Below are 14,676 nucleotides of genomic sequence, written 5' to 3' on the forward strand. Positions count from 1 at the left end.
TCTCGTGGGGTTCACGGTTTGCGAGAAATTTAGCCCCAAAGTTGAAATGGGCTAAAACTTCTCAGATAAAATTGGGCAAACCGCTTAATGGATTTTGGTGTTCTTAGTGTCTATGGAAAGCTCTCGAGGTGTAGAAGAGTTTTGACACAAGACCCGATCCGATCAGTGGCCGAATCGGCCGGATTTTGGCCGAAAAGGTAAAGCAACGCGCGCGCGGAGGTGGGAACTTCGCGAACATTTTCCGACGACCTGGAGCGCTACGGCGTGGGAGGTGTCGGGCGACGCAATGAGTAGGAGGGCTAGGTGCGCACACATGAGAGGAGGTGAGAGGAGAGAGAAAACGGGAGAGAGAGAGAGGAAGTGTCGAGCGTGCGCGAGAGGAGTAAGAAGAAAATAGAAATGGCAGGTCCTATTCAATCGGTCCGATTCGGTCCGGTTTGATTCGGCCGGTCCGATTCAGGATACAAAATTTTAAATTTTTATTCTGTCTTGAGATCGAAAACGAGGCCCAAAAATTTCGAAAAATTTCTAGAAAACTCAGAAAAATTCGTAGAGTCTAAATATATTTTTAGTTTTGCCACGTGGTCTTTAAATTAATTTTTAAAAATCATTAAAGTTTTATATTTTCGAAAAATCAAACCCAATTTCTAAAATCCTAAAAAATTTCAAATAATTTCCTAAAATTTAAATAAAATAAAATATTAATATTTACCCTCAAAATAATAAATTTAAAAATTAGAGGTGTTACAGATGGAACAATGTTAAATTCATTATTATAGCCTGCAAAAAACATGGGTTAATGGCTAAATCTCAATCAAAAGGTCAAAACAAGAATGATGACTTAGATGTCCATATTGGTATAAGGAAAACCCATATTGCTCGGATCATTTCAATGTCCTGAATAATAACTTGGTTAACCAAATGATGAAAATCACTCCAAAGAGCTCACTTTGATGGGAAGGTTTAGTATCTCGATATTGGTTCTTCATCACCTGGTGCTATAATATGTTTCAAGGGTTTAGCTATTCGCCTATTAAAGTGATATGTGAGTTGAGTTTACAACGTTATGAGACAGTTTTGTCTATATTTAGTGTGAGCGTTACCTAAATTGAGCTATCATTGCCAAAAATTTCGAGATCACATAATCAGACAGTTTTAAAAATCTCACACCTTAATAGATGCTTAAAAACTATTCACAACAAAACACTTAGCTCAGTTTATAGATATAAGATCAATCATAAAACCTCATATTTTAAATAGCTCACAACAGCAACTTTCACAAAAGCCTAAGTATATAGAAATGATGATATTAAATATTTGTAAATTATTGAATATACTCGATACATATGCACTTTCACTTATAAAATATACATTTTTATTTTTCTAAATTCAAGGCTCAATTTTCTTTTTTTAATATCCACTATCCAATACACTACTATAATTTACCTTAACTATTTGTAAACAGATAAATAGATGATAATATACCCGGAGTTTTATATGGCTGTTTTGCTATTTTGATTTAGTTGTCCTCAAACGATAAGTCGTTTGCCCCCCCAGGAAGTTATCGCTTATCTTTTCTCGTTCAATATGTTATTTTCCCGCAACAGTATGACATGCCGTTTCCGTAAAGAAAGAAAGATGGTTAGAAATCGCAAGTCACAGCAGAAGACGTTGGTAACCAAAAACTGCAAGCGTCTTTAAGCCATTGGCTCAGCGGCTGACCAAATAGTCAGGACAACAAACCTCAAAACAATGGATCATAGTGCCAATACTGAATTAATAAAAACAAATAAAATTAGAAGTTAAGAGATGCCTGTCTAAATCTTGCGATTAAACATAAATACAAAATGTCAAACCGTTGACTTTCTGCAAGATTTATCATGTTCTTCATCCTCCAATGCAATTAGCATCTTTCTTTCATTCTTTAATTACAACAGGAAGAAATAGAAAATGAAAATCTCCCAGGATGAACCAATCCTTTTACTATATATTATTGTTAATTGACTCATTAAAAGTCAATCTCTACTTGATTATCCCAACTTAAGAATTGTTCACATTCTGATTTCAGCCAAGTTAGATGGGAAGTGTTTTCTGACGTTCAGCAACTGAACTGCTAACTAACTTCTGGGATTTGGAAAATTGATCTATTAATCCCTATGTAAGTAGCAATTTACAGTATCAAATTACTCCCCATGAAAGTGAGAGCTCTTGTAATTTCAACTTCTTATTCTATATGAAAGGCAGTGGCATTACTGTGGAATTAGTCTGGCATATAAGAGCAGCTAAGAGGTCACTCTCATAAGAAGAGTTGACCACCTGTTCCAGCTCCTATTGGTCTAGTTGCAGCCAAGTCTCGTCTCTCTTACAAACCAAACTAAATATAAAGAAATTCTAGACAAGGAATTAGGCGGCATATTTTATATGTGATCTTAGTTTTTTTGTTTTTAATTATTTGTTTGAAGCTTTGAAAGCTTCTTTTGCTCTTTCAATCACTGCAATATCCTTTATTTAGATTATCGGTGGTTGTTGATTACTCTCAATAAAACATTTTTTCTATCACATAGATGAGCACAAGCCAAACATGAGAGCAGATGAGTCTGGTATAAAGAATTGCTTCAAGCCTTTATTTGCTTAATGGTTTGGCGCTAATTTCTTCATTCATCTTCGTACCTTCTGCCGAAAGACCCTAGATATCAGAGAACTTGAAGTATGGAATTGGATAGGTTTATTTACCCATTTGCTTCTGCTGTTGTCTTTGCAATGATTTTTTCTCAAGCAGGTTAATCGCTATTTCATAAATTTCATTATTAGAATTTGGTTCTCTTGATGCTAATAATGCAATCTCTTGCTTTCTTCCTCTTTCTAACCGTAATCTACATTTTTAGGGGCATTTGACCCATTGGATCCAAATGGGAATATAACAATCAAATGGGATGTTATGTCATGGACTCCAGATGGTTATGTGGTATGTGTCTTTTTCCTTTTAACTGGCATGTCTAGTAGCAATTGCCAAATTGCTTCATTTCAATGCAGAATGTGATTTTGTATTTCTATTACCAAAGGTGAGAAGGAGGTAAAAAAGATTGGTATAGCAATAATAAGTTCTCATAATTATTGCTATGATTTTTGTAGGCAGTGGTCACAATTACCAACTTCCAAATGTATCGGCACATAATGAGCCCTGGGTGGACTTTGGGGTGGACATGGGCTAAGAAAGAAATCATCTGGTCGATGGTGGGAGCTCAAGCAACTGAACAAGGAGACTGTTCCAAGTTCAAAATAAACATTCCACACTGTTGTAAGAGGAATCCTACAGTGGTTGACTTGCTTCCTGGAGTGCCTTACAACCAACAGATTGCCAATTGCTGCAAAGGTGGTGTGGTGTCATCTTGGGGACAGGACCCTTCAACTGCAGTTTCTTCCTTTCAATTGAGTGTTGGTCAATCTGGTACTACCAATAAAACAGTAAGACTGCCAAAGAACTTTACTTTGCTCGGTCCAGGGCGAGGCTACACTTGCAGCCAAGCAACAATTGTTCAACCCTCAGTTTTTCTGTCCTCGGATGGTCGCCGACAAACTCAAGCAATGAGTATGTTTGATTCTTGTTAATACTGACGGGTTTTCAAGGAAAAAGTGGAAATTTCCAATGATCCTAGAACAAGTATCTGCTGGATATAAATTTTCTTGAAAATTCAGTACTAGCCATTGCATTTTCTTGAAGAAATACCGCAAAATAGATTGCAGTCACCCAGCAACTTAGTCTCTGGATTACAATTAAATTTCTTCCTTCTAATCATTTTTTCTGCTCTCTGCAGTGACATGGAATGTGACGTGCACTTACTCGCAAATGCTGGCTTCCCCAAGCCCAACCTGCTGCGTCTCAATGTCATCTTTTTATAACTCGACAATCACTCCTTGTCCAACATGTGCTTGTGGTTGCCAGAACAAGAAAAATTGTGTCAGGTGAGCGTTTTACCAATCTTGAATATACACATATAAAAGAGCTTCATTGATTTAGAGAATAAGGTAGATGCTTAAGCTTTCCTGAACAGAAAGATTTGCAACTTTAGTTTGACCAAATACTTGGTAACTTGATCTTATTTCCTGATAGAAGCATAAAGGTTTATACAAATGTTACTGTATCTTCTCACTTAAATGGAATATAATGCAGTAGTGATTCGAACATTCTGAGCGTTGTGGGAGTAAACACACCACCTACACAAGACAATACCCCATTACTGCTGTGCACACAACACATGTGCCCTGTCAGGGTGCATTGGCATGTGAAGCTCAACTACAAGGATTACTGGCGCGTGAAGATTTCCATTATCAATTTTAACTACCTCGTGAATTACACGCAGTGGACACTTGTTGTTCAGCATCCAAATCTCAACAATCTCACTCAAGTTTTCAGCTTTGATTACAAGCCACTCATCCCATACCCATCCACAAGTAAGTTCTTATACCCATCCATAAGTAAGTCCATAAGAACTTCCCTCAAAAAAAATTCCTGAATAGCTTTCCTATTAGTAGAATTTCTGCAGGATCAGTAGGCAAACCATGCAACTGAAGAATCTGATAATTAGGCTAATTCTAATGCTTTATATTGAATTGAATATGCAGACGACTCAGGAATGTTTTATGGTATAAAATTCTATAATGATGTCCTAATGGAAGCCGGACCAGATGGAAATGTGCAGTCAGAATTGATTCTTGAGAAGGATACGAACACATTCACATTTAATCAGGGATGGGCTTTTCCAAGGAAAGTCTACTTCAATGGAGATGAATGTATGATGCCACTTCCTGATGAATACCCATACCTACCAAATTCTGCCATTGCAAATTGGATTTCAATGTCAACTATCCTGGGCGCCCTCCTGATTCTGGAGTTAATAGCCTTTTGGTGACCATTGGACTATAAAGATAGATGTATTGAAGCAGGAAGAGTTGTAGTAAGTGGTTTCAAACGTTGTATGACAAAAATGGAATCTTTCTTCACCAACAGGTATGTGCCTGCATAATACTGTTTAGAGAAGTACAAAGGGTTGGAAGTTGTTGACAGGCTAGTGTATCGAGAAATCTCATTTTGTGAAGATCAATAAGAGAAAAATGTAAAAATGAAATGAAACTCATACCCAATTCTTTGAAGGAATCTCTCTCTGCCTATGGATTTGATTCATGCCCAATTCCTAATCACCACCATTAACAAGAAATATTATGATTGAACACTGAAAAAAAAAATTAAAGACTTTAATTAGGAAAAGAAGAGGTTGGAAAATATTTTAAGATCATATCTGCTTGTTGACCTTTCTAATCAAATTCATAATTATGCTAAGGGAAAAGCAATGTGACATTGTCAATTTAAAGCCTCATGTAAAAATAATTAGTCATAAGTTTAGCAACTGCTATGGTTCAAAGAATCTTATGGTAATTGACCCCATCAAGTAAAAAATTTTCATTATAGTATGAGTAAAAAGTGTAGGAGTAAGAGGGTAAAAAACAAGTGATTCAGATTATGACAACACAACATATATGCTTTAATTATTTGATTAAACAAAATATTAGATGACTTAGGACACCTAAAAGTATTCTTTTTTTTTTTGGTCTTCCCTTTATAATGGTGGTACAAATATGCCTTGCTTGCTTCAACTTCATCATTAAAACAGCAAATGGTCTAATTACCCTTCTAAATAGCTTTCCATTTTCATGAAAAATTAACTTGGTTGACAATTTTTTTAGTATTATTAGTCAACATAGATGGATCTGGATGTATGACCTGCTGCCATTTATGCTATGTTCATCTCTACACTCTAGGGATCCAAAAAAATCCAGTTTTTTTCTTTGCTTTTCTACTTTCGATTGTGTGAATCTTTTCTTATATCAGCTTCAATCATTCATGATTTTTAAATAAATTTACAATATTTTTTAAGAGAGTCGAATCGATAAGGAATAAGGTTTCTCATCTATAGCAATGAAACTAACCCTATTAAGTATTAAAAAAAAAAGTTGGTAACTTCTCGGTCCAAGGAGACACAAGAACAGGGAGGCTCCAGAGCAAACTGGATTGGTAAAATGTCTGTGGAATTGAAGACCTATATCCTAAGCAGTCCAATACTGGCATGTTTGTCATGGGGTAAAACATGTGGATTTGTGACCACTCACCATCAATCTGATATGGAAAACCGTTGCTGTTGTGTTCAGAACTCTCAAAATCTCCCGCCAGCTACCTTTGCCCATCATTTCTCACCAAAATTTTGCTTCAAGATGCAGGAACCATGGTAACCAAAAATATATAAAATAGAAATAAGGTGTTGTGTTGTATTGTGTATATCAGAATACAATGAAGAAATTTAAAATATCTCATAATTTATCTAACAACCAGTAGGTGAGACATCTTCAGCCACTTCGTTCTCCTCTTTTCCCTTTTAACATATTATTACTACAAAATGCAACCTGTGCCCTCTCAGTCCTTGCCTGGAAAAGACTGTGATCCATTGAAATTAAGGAGATGGGAAATGATAAATCTTCCAGCCCATCTCACAAAATTTCCTTCCAAGGAACAGAGTATCAGCAGTGGCTGCAATGGCCCTTATTTGCTCAAGTGAAGTTCAATTGCTTGGTTGCTTTAGTTTTCATGATGTTGTCCAATGCAGGTAAACTTTCTTGCTCATGTTATCAAACTACAAAACTGGAATCTCTTTCATTTTATCGACTTTTATTTTCCAATCTATTCATTTATTTGTTGCTTTTGCTTTCACATGATTGCAGCTGCATATGACCCATTAGATCCAAATGGGAACATAACCATCAAATGGGATGTAATGTCTTGGACACCAGACGGTTATGTGGTGAGTATCATTACAATTTGCTTGGTTTTATATTGTCATTCAAAGTAAACTTCCCAACAACTCCTAAAAGAAATTCAGCAAAGAAAATATCCCCAACCCACAAAAAGCAGGAAATCCATTGCACTCTAGACAACTTATATATATATATATATATAATTTGTTTGAAAATCTCTTGTTAGATCCAGATTCAAGGCCAATCTTTAATTTCTTAGATCAATGTTTAAGAGGCATAGAAAAACCAAATTCTTGAGGAGTTGAAATGCGAACTAGTAGCTTACATGCTAATAATCCTTCAATTATTTTGTCTTTCCAAGGCTACGGTAACCATGAGCAACTTCCAAATGTACCGGCACATCATGAGCCCTGGATGGACTCTGTCCTGGTCATGGGCTAAAAAAGAAGTGATATGGTCAATGGTAGGAGCTCAAGCCACAGAACAAGGAGACTGTTCCAAGTTCAAGGGAAACGTACCACATTGTTGCAAGAAGACTCCAACAGTTGTTGACTTGCTCCCTGGAGTCCCTTACAACCAGCAATTCACCAATTGTTGCAAGGGTGGTGTGGTAGCAGCATGGGGGCAGGATCCTACAGCTTCAGTCTCAGCCTTTCAGGTCAGTGTTGGACTTGCTGGCACCTCGAATAAAACAGTGAAACTGCCCAAGAATTTCACTTTGCTTGGTCCAGGACCAGGATACACCTGTGACCCTGCAAAGGTTGTGCCATCCACCATCTTCTTCACACCTGATCGTAGGCGAAAAACCCAAGCACTGAGTAAGTTCATTTCCCCCAGGTTTTTCTAATTATCTCGTCTTTTAGATTGTTACAGGCACCCAATAAAATGTCGAATCTATCTTTATGCAGTGACATGGAATGTAACATGCACTTACTCACAGTTTCTGGCCTCCAAAAATCCAAGCTGTTGTGTTTCCTTCTCCTCTTTCTACAATGAGACGATCACTCCTTGTCCTTCTTGCGCTTGTGGATGCCAGAACAAGGACAACTGTATCATGTTGGCCTACAAATCTATGTTGTCTCCAGATTTGCTTTATAATACATGAATATGTAGTTAATTCTGCTGTTGAATTGCAAAAAAATGCAGGAGTAATTCAAAGGAAGCACACAGAAAGGGAGTAAACACGCCAAAGGACAATACGCTACTACTTCAATGTACGCATCATATGTGCCCAATTCGAGTGCATTGGCATGTGAAGATCAACTAAAAGGAATACTGGCGCGCAAAGATTGCTGTTACTAATTTCAACCACCGGTTGAACTACACGCAGTGGACACTTGTTATCCAGCATCCCAATCTCAACAATGTCACACAAGTCTTCAGCTTTGACTACAAGCCTCTCGTACCCTACGAATCCGCAAGTGAGTGCCTGAAATCCTAACATGTTTCCATGTCCTGTTTCAGAAACTCACCATCAGATAAAATGCTCATGAAGTTTTCTGATATTGCAATTTCAGAATGTAGTCATTATTAATATTCACATGTAATTGACTTGTCTGTGCAGATGACACTGGTATGTTCTATGGCATGAAGTACTACAATGACCTTTTAATGGAAGCTGGCCCTTTTGGAAATGTCCAGTCTGAGGTGCTTCTCCGGAAAGACAAGAACAGTTTTAGCCTGAAGCAGGGATGGGCATTTCCCAGGAAAGTTTACTTCAACGGTGATGAATGCAAGATGCCACCACCTGATGCATACCCATATCTGCCAAATTCTGCCTACGCAAAACTAGTTGCATTTTCAAAAGCGGCAGCTTCTTTGCTCTTAATTTTTGTGTCTGTTTGGTGATCAATTTTCTATGGGGGAAAATTATATTTCTTCAGATCTCTTCGTAACAGATATGAAGAGGCAGTTTTGAAAGCCAGAACAAATTTTTTTTAACAGGTACATAAATCATTGTTAACTCTCATCTACAGACTAGAAAAAAGATGTGTTTTAAGTGTTCGATAATTCAGATGAAGAAATCTTTTACATGAGTGAATGAACATGTTAAATCTATAGTACATCCCAAAAATATCCTCAAATTGTCCAAGGTGTCTAAGGTGCATCACCATAAAATCAAATTGTTTCATTTTCTATTTGCCTTCTGTCACTTCAGAGTTCATCTACTTCAGTTTTTCTTTTCGGTAGTATAGGATGTGGCATGTAGTAATTGAAAATAAAAGTGTAGACCAACACAGTGGTAGGAACAAATCCATTAATCAATAATAAATTCCTCACACAATTCCTTATTACAATGATAAAAACATATATATGCTAACAATATTCTACAGACAAAATGATCTGTGCATGACATAAATAACCATACAGAAACATGAATACAGTCTGCTTATCAAATAACTTGTAGGGAAAAAAAAAACAACTAATTGATAATTCATAAACTGAAGACCAGGCAATGGTGCACCTGAAGCACCTTGTGTTGGATTAACTTGCAGCACTTGACACATCTGAATTCTGAGCCCATAGACTGGATTTCTTTATGTTCCCGTGTAGGCCATGCCAGATCAGGTTTACAGATTGTTAGAAGAACAGATACCTTTAGTAGTTTGGCTCAGACATGATTCATTACATGTATGCAAAAAAGAAAACAATATACGCCAAGAATGCCATGACTAGGCGGAATAGAGAGATGATCAGACGACAACTGTCATTGGGCAACCATGGGTAAGCATCTGGAGGTGGCATCACACAATTATCACCGTTAAAATAAATCCTCCTAGGGAAAGCCCATCCCTTTTCAAAAGTGAAAGTTGATTTGTCCTTTCGGAAAAGTAGCTCTGACTGTACATTCCCCAAAGGGCCAGCTTGTGAGAGAAGATCATTGTAGAACTTGACTCCCCATAACATGGCAGTATCATCTGCAAACATAATTCATTTTCCAAAATCCACATTAGACACAAACAGAAGACCTATGAACTATGAATGCTTTTTTAAGGAAAATAATAGAGGAAGATGGATAAATTCTGGCAAGATTAACTCACTTAATCCGTCATAAGGAGTTAGTGATTTATAATTAAAGCTAAAAATCTGGGTGAGGTTATCAAAGTTCGGGTGTTGCACAACTATATTCCACTGTGTGTAGTTCATTCGGTAATTGAAATTTGTAATTGTGACCTTCACCCGCCAATACTCCTTGTAATTGAGCTTAACATGCCAATGGACTCGGATTGGACACATATGGCTAGTACACTGCACCAAAGGTGAAAGGTCATTCTTGCCTGAACTGACCACAGAGGCTAAATGTGGAGCATCCGGACTGTAAGGTACCATTAAGGGAAAAGATAAGAAGAAAGTGTTAGGGCAATATCTGCAGAATCATGTCTATAAATTCAAGAGAGAAAGGTACAGCAAAAACAAAAATGAGAACTTACTCCACACAGCTCCCAGGTCCATTTGTGCTGTTTTTACAGCCACAAGCACAAGTCGGGCAACCTACTATTGTGTCATTATAGAAAGAGGACAGAGAAACACAACAGGTGGGTGTCTTCTGAGCCAGGAATTGAGAATACGTACAAGTAACGTTCCAGGTCACTGCCATAATATGCCAGAATGTTAGGTAAACTCCTAAAGTTGCTTATGTTGAGAAGAGGAATGATTGGCATTAATTACATCTCCATTCAACCTTTGATCCATAAAAAGTATAATTTTCACTTTAACAACATTAAATTATTTCTGGGTGAACTACTGTAATCAAGGAAAGATATGGAAAGATAAACTATACAAATGCAAGAGCACAATATGAAGATGCTACTGATATTGAGCAACCTTCTGAAAATCTGCATTTGATAGTATCAGATTGGCGGCACAATCCAGTCCAGAAAAATATATTTATAATAATGATCCTCTAAAAAGTTCAAAGATTAGCATATAACTTACTTAAAGCTTGAGTGACTCTCCTTTTATCTGATGAAATAAATTTGGTTGCTCTCACAATCTTTGCTGGCCCACAAGTGTATCCAGGCCCTGGTGCTCTCAGGGTGAAGTTCTTTGGCAATCTAACTGTTTTGTTAGAGGTTCCAGCAGCACCTACACTAACTTGGAAGGAGCTTACTGCAGTAGCAGCGTCCTGTGCCCATGAGTTTATTACTCCTCCTTTGCAGCAATTTGCAATCTGCTGGTTGTAAGGAGTTCCTGGCAATAAATCCACAACAGTAGGATCCTTCTTACAGCAATGGGGGACGTTTCCTTTGTACTTGGAACAATCCCCTTGCTCTGTGGTTTGGCCTCCCATCATGGTCCATATTACCTCCTTTTTTGCCCATGTCCAACCCAATGTCCAACCTGGAGCTTGAATGTGGCGATATTGCTGGAAGTTGTACATGGTAACAACTGCCTGTCAAGCATGATTGACATAGAATATATTAGAAACTCCATTACACAAGGTAAGAACTCCAAGCAATTGAAAATGGTGATTCTGAAATTCCAAATTGTTCTTCAAAATCACATATGATTTACAAGTAATTAGAATCTGTTAACGCACAAAAGCCATTACTATATCAAGCTGAGGGTGATCAAGAAGGAAGGAAGAAAAAGGATTTCACTTCCTATAGATTTAGGGAGATTCCACTCTTGATTCAATGGAACTAAAAACTACTCCAAAACTAGAGGAAGCAATGAGCGTTCGAGTGAATTACATTAACAACTTTTAGAAAACCTTAAATTTTGCAAAAAATTAACTTATCCAGATGAGAAGATGATTCAACTTGAATCACACTAGATGTGAATCAGACTCTCAGACTGGTAGACGCACTACATAAAACCGAATCATATACTAATACTTACAACATAGCCATCTGGAGTCCAGCTTATTACGTCCCATTTGATAGTGATATTCCCATTTGGATCAAGAGCATCATAGGCTTCTGCAAATAAGAAAACTTTGATTAATTTTAGCTCCATTTGTTTTAAGGAAAATAACTTGTACATGAAAAATATTTTATATGGAAGAAAACATTTTCCCTTTGTTTGATTGCAATGTTAAACTAATTGTATGTGTCTACAAGTGTTTTCATATTTTAATAATAAGATTGTCAAAGTCTAAAAAAAATTGAGTTCTCTAGTTTTCCTTTATCAGAAAAATGTTTTTCGTTAGACCCATTTTCCTAAATGCATCAAACACAAAATATTTTCGGCCAAAACAACCAGCCTAATTTCCAAGAATTTCACAATGTCCAACGAATACTGTAGCGAAAGAACAGATAAATGCTTGTATTGAAGGTTAGTAAAACGGCAAAAAAGCTATCAATACACTTACAAATCCAAGCATCAAGTGAATAAAAAAGATGGCTTAGCATCCTACGGTAAATGATTACAAATTGGTGAAATAGAGCCCGATAAAAAAAATTTTAAAAAGGTCACTACTAACCACCCACCACCAGCAGTATCTTTATAGATTAATGCAACTAAATGAAACAACAAGATCTTAAATCTAAATTAATATAAACCCAGTTGATTGTTTTCACAAATTTGGAATCAAAACAACACACAGTCTCAATCTTAAACAGTCGAGTAGCATTAAAATTAGACAAAATCGGTGGCAATTAAACGAAAACCAATTCAAAAAAACAACAAAAGCATACGGGAAAACACAAAGTTGAAAAAAGACTGACCTGTAGGAGTGAAAGTGGAGCAAGAAAGCAAGAAAAGAAGCAAAATGGTGAAGGAGCAGAGTTTAGTAATGGATCCAGTGAGTGATGGGAAGTGGAAGTCCATTCTGAATGCCAGATTAATGATGTAAATCTGATGTTTATGCTTGTGGCTTAGCTCAAGATCTGCATATGAGAGAAAGAGAGAGAGAGACGCGACAGGGGAAATGGGTGTGGACTTTCTTCTCACATGAGAAGAGAGATATTCTAAACTCGAGTAGAAGATTTATAAAGCCACTTACCGTTTAATGCGACTCTTAACTGTTCTTTGCTTATGCCATTGCCATGCATCTTAAATTACTATAATGTCCTTCTATTCTTTAATTTTTATCACCTAACAACATATTTTACCCTGCCTTTTACTCTATAATTTTATACATAACATGTTTTAATTCTGTTCATGTTTAATTTTATATTTATAAAATAAAAACTTTCATTTTTATATAAGATAATTTTCTTTTTAAATTTTTTTAATATAAAAAATAAGGGAATAAAAATTCGAATATAAAATTACCATATTAATAATATAATTTGAATTATTAAATAAAATAAATTAGACAATTTTCTTTTTAAATTTATAGTATTTTTCAATGTAGAAAAGCATGATTTAAATGCAAAACAAAAGTTAATTGGGAGAATTATCCTGAAAACTATTACTTGTACAAATAAATATTCTTGGAAGGCATCAAAAGAAAGCACTGGTTTAAGTAATGATAATCACCATGAAATAATGATAAATAAACAGTGTTGGTTACTTCAAAAAAAAAATCTTCAAAAGAACTCTTTCCACTAACTTGTTTCTCAAGCTTTGTTCAACTAAAAACATATATTAGTAAGTCTTTCACAAATTACAAATATTTTTTTTTATCCTTTATGTATATATAAATATTTACTATAATTATTCATCTCATATTAATTTAAAATAAAAAATTTATGTTAAATATAAATTAATTTTTAAATAAATTTAAATTCAGACTGCTTCATATTTTAATATTAAATTATGTATCTGTAAATTTTATACTTTAAATTTTCATGTTTAAATATAAAAGAGTATGTCATCTTATATTAATTTGAAATAAGAAATTTATACTAAATATAAATAAGATTTTAAAAGGAATTAAACTCTGATTTATTTTTATATAATTATCAATTTATATGATTTAATATAATTAAATTAAATTTCAATAAGTTAAATAAAAATAAATAAATATGGAGAGGGGATAGGGACAATATTGGTAGAGCGGCAAAATAATTGGCGAAGACAGAGGGGTGTAAAATGTAAGTACCGACAGCAGGAGGGGTGAACCAGCAAGCACCCTAACATTATTCCCTCGCTCGCTGTCGGTGGAGAGAGACATCCGTGACTTGATTTGCTAGAGTCAAGAGAGATATATTTATTATTATTATTATAATTGTTTAACCAACTAATTACTATAATTTCCTATTTTATTAGTACCCAATTATTTGGCTTTTCTTACGTCATTTCAAATTGCAGTCAATTTTTTTATGATTTTCATTATGACCAGTTTCTCACCAAATAAAATTAATTTGTTACTCCAGGTAAGATTTAAAATGAGATTACATATTTAATTTTTATTAAAATTTTAATTTATAATTTTAATTTTATTAAATGAAAGTTTATTAATAGAAAAAAAAATGTTATTTTAAAATATGATGATAATAGGAACAATATATAAAATGATTGATGTCACAGTGTGACCTGCGCTTTTGTTTGACAAAATATTTAATGGTTATGACAGCTGTGTTTGGGGGCTGGAATTTCTTTGTACCATACGTTTTTACCTAGATCAAATCAGACGAGCAGGCTAAGATTTACAGTATGTTTGATATTATTAAAGTTGTTATTTTATTTTAAATTAATGTAAAATAAATTTGAAATATAATAATCATTTGTTAATTAAGTATTTAAAATTTTTAATTTTTTATGAAAAAACGAAGAAATAAATGAGGAAGGAAAAGAATTGTAATGTTATGATTGGATGCATTCTGCAATTCAAAGGAACAAGCCCACCTCAAATTCATCCCCATTGGTGATGGATGTTCCTTCAATGTAAAACTTACTATTATTATTATTGCTCCTTTTATTATTATTATTATTACTCCTTTTTTTTTGAAATATATTTTTTTTCATACTTTTAACATCTGA

The 14,676-nt window shown here is 35.1% G+C and overlaps 2 protein-coding genes and 1 pseudogene across 2 annotated transcripts; 2 read left to right on the top strand and 1 right to left on the bottom strand.

Moving 5' to 3' along the window:
- Nucleotides 1-2,261: 2,261 nt before the first annotated feature.
- Nucleotides 2,262-5,239, top strand: LOC110660687 (COBRA-like protein 4). The gene is made up of 6 exons (XM_021819061.2): nt 2,262-2,779; nt 2,886-2,965; nt 3,133-3,589; nt 3,816-3,963; nt 4,172-4,452; nt 4,624-5,239. Exons 1-6 carry the CDS (start codon nt 2,710-2,712, stop codon nt 4,908-4,910), a joined length of 1,323 nt encoding a protein of 440 aa, XP_021674753.2. The 5' UTR covers nt 2,262-2,709; the 3' UTR covers nt 4,911-5,239.
- An 855-nt stretch (nt 5,240-6,094) lies between these two features.
- LOC110660770 (COBRA-like protein 4) lies at nt 6,095-8,773 on the top strand (annotated as a pseudogene).
- Nucleotides 8,774-9,044: 271 nt separating this feature from the next.
- On the bottom strand, nt 9,045-12,722 carry LOC110660769 (protein COBRA). The gene is made up of 6 exons (XM_021819196.2): nt 12,474-12,722; nt 11,647-11,726; nt 10,741-11,197; nt 10,236-10,395; nt 9,846-10,120; nt 9,045-9,722 (listed from the first exon to the last, which is right to left on the bottom strand). Exons 1-6 carry the CDS (start codon nt 12,574-12,576, stop codon nt 9,430-9,432), a joined length of 1,368 nt encoding a protein of 455 aa, XP_021674888.2. The 5' UTR covers nt 12,577-12,722; the 3' UTR covers nt 9,045-9,429.
- Nucleotides 12,723-14,676: the final 1,954 nt, after the last annotated feature.

Source organism: Hevea brasiliensis, chromosome 13, assembly GCF_030052815.1.
Source record: "Hevea brasiliensis isolate MT/VB/25A 57/8 chromosome 13, ASM3005281v1, whole genome shotgun sequence".
In the NCBI taxonomy this organism is placed as follows: Eukaryota; Viridiplantae; Streptophyta; class Magnoliopsida; order Malpighiales; family Euphorbiaceae; genus Hevea; species Hevea brasiliensis.

Excerpts from the sequence above, each read along its gene's own strand:
- LOC110660687 (XM_021819061.2), top strand. The coding sequence starts at position 2,710 with ATGGAATTGGATAGGTTTATTTACCCATTTGCTTCTGCTGTTGTCTTT. Across the intron at positions 3,964-4,171 it reads AACAAGAAAAATTGTGTCAG|TAGTGATTCGAACATTCTGA; the intron begins GTGAGCGTTTTA and ends AATATAATGCAG. Across the intron at positions 4,453-4,623 it reads CATCCCATACCCATCCACAA|ACGACTCAGGAATGTTTTAT; the intron begins GTAAGTTCTTAT and ends TTGAATATGCAG.
- LOC110660769 (XM_021819196.2), bottom strand. The coding sequence starts at position 12,576 with ATGGACTTCCACTTCCCATCACTCACTGGATCCATTACTAAACTCTGC. Across the intron at positions 10,396-10,740 it reads GAGAGTCACTCAAGCTTTAA|TGACCTGGAACGTTACTTGT; the intron begins GTAAGTTATATG and ends ATATTATGGCAG. Across the intron at positions 10,121-10,235 it reads GGACCTGGGAGCTGTGTGGA|TCCGGATGCTCCACATTTAG; the intron begins GTAAGTTCTCAT and ends GGTACCTTACAG.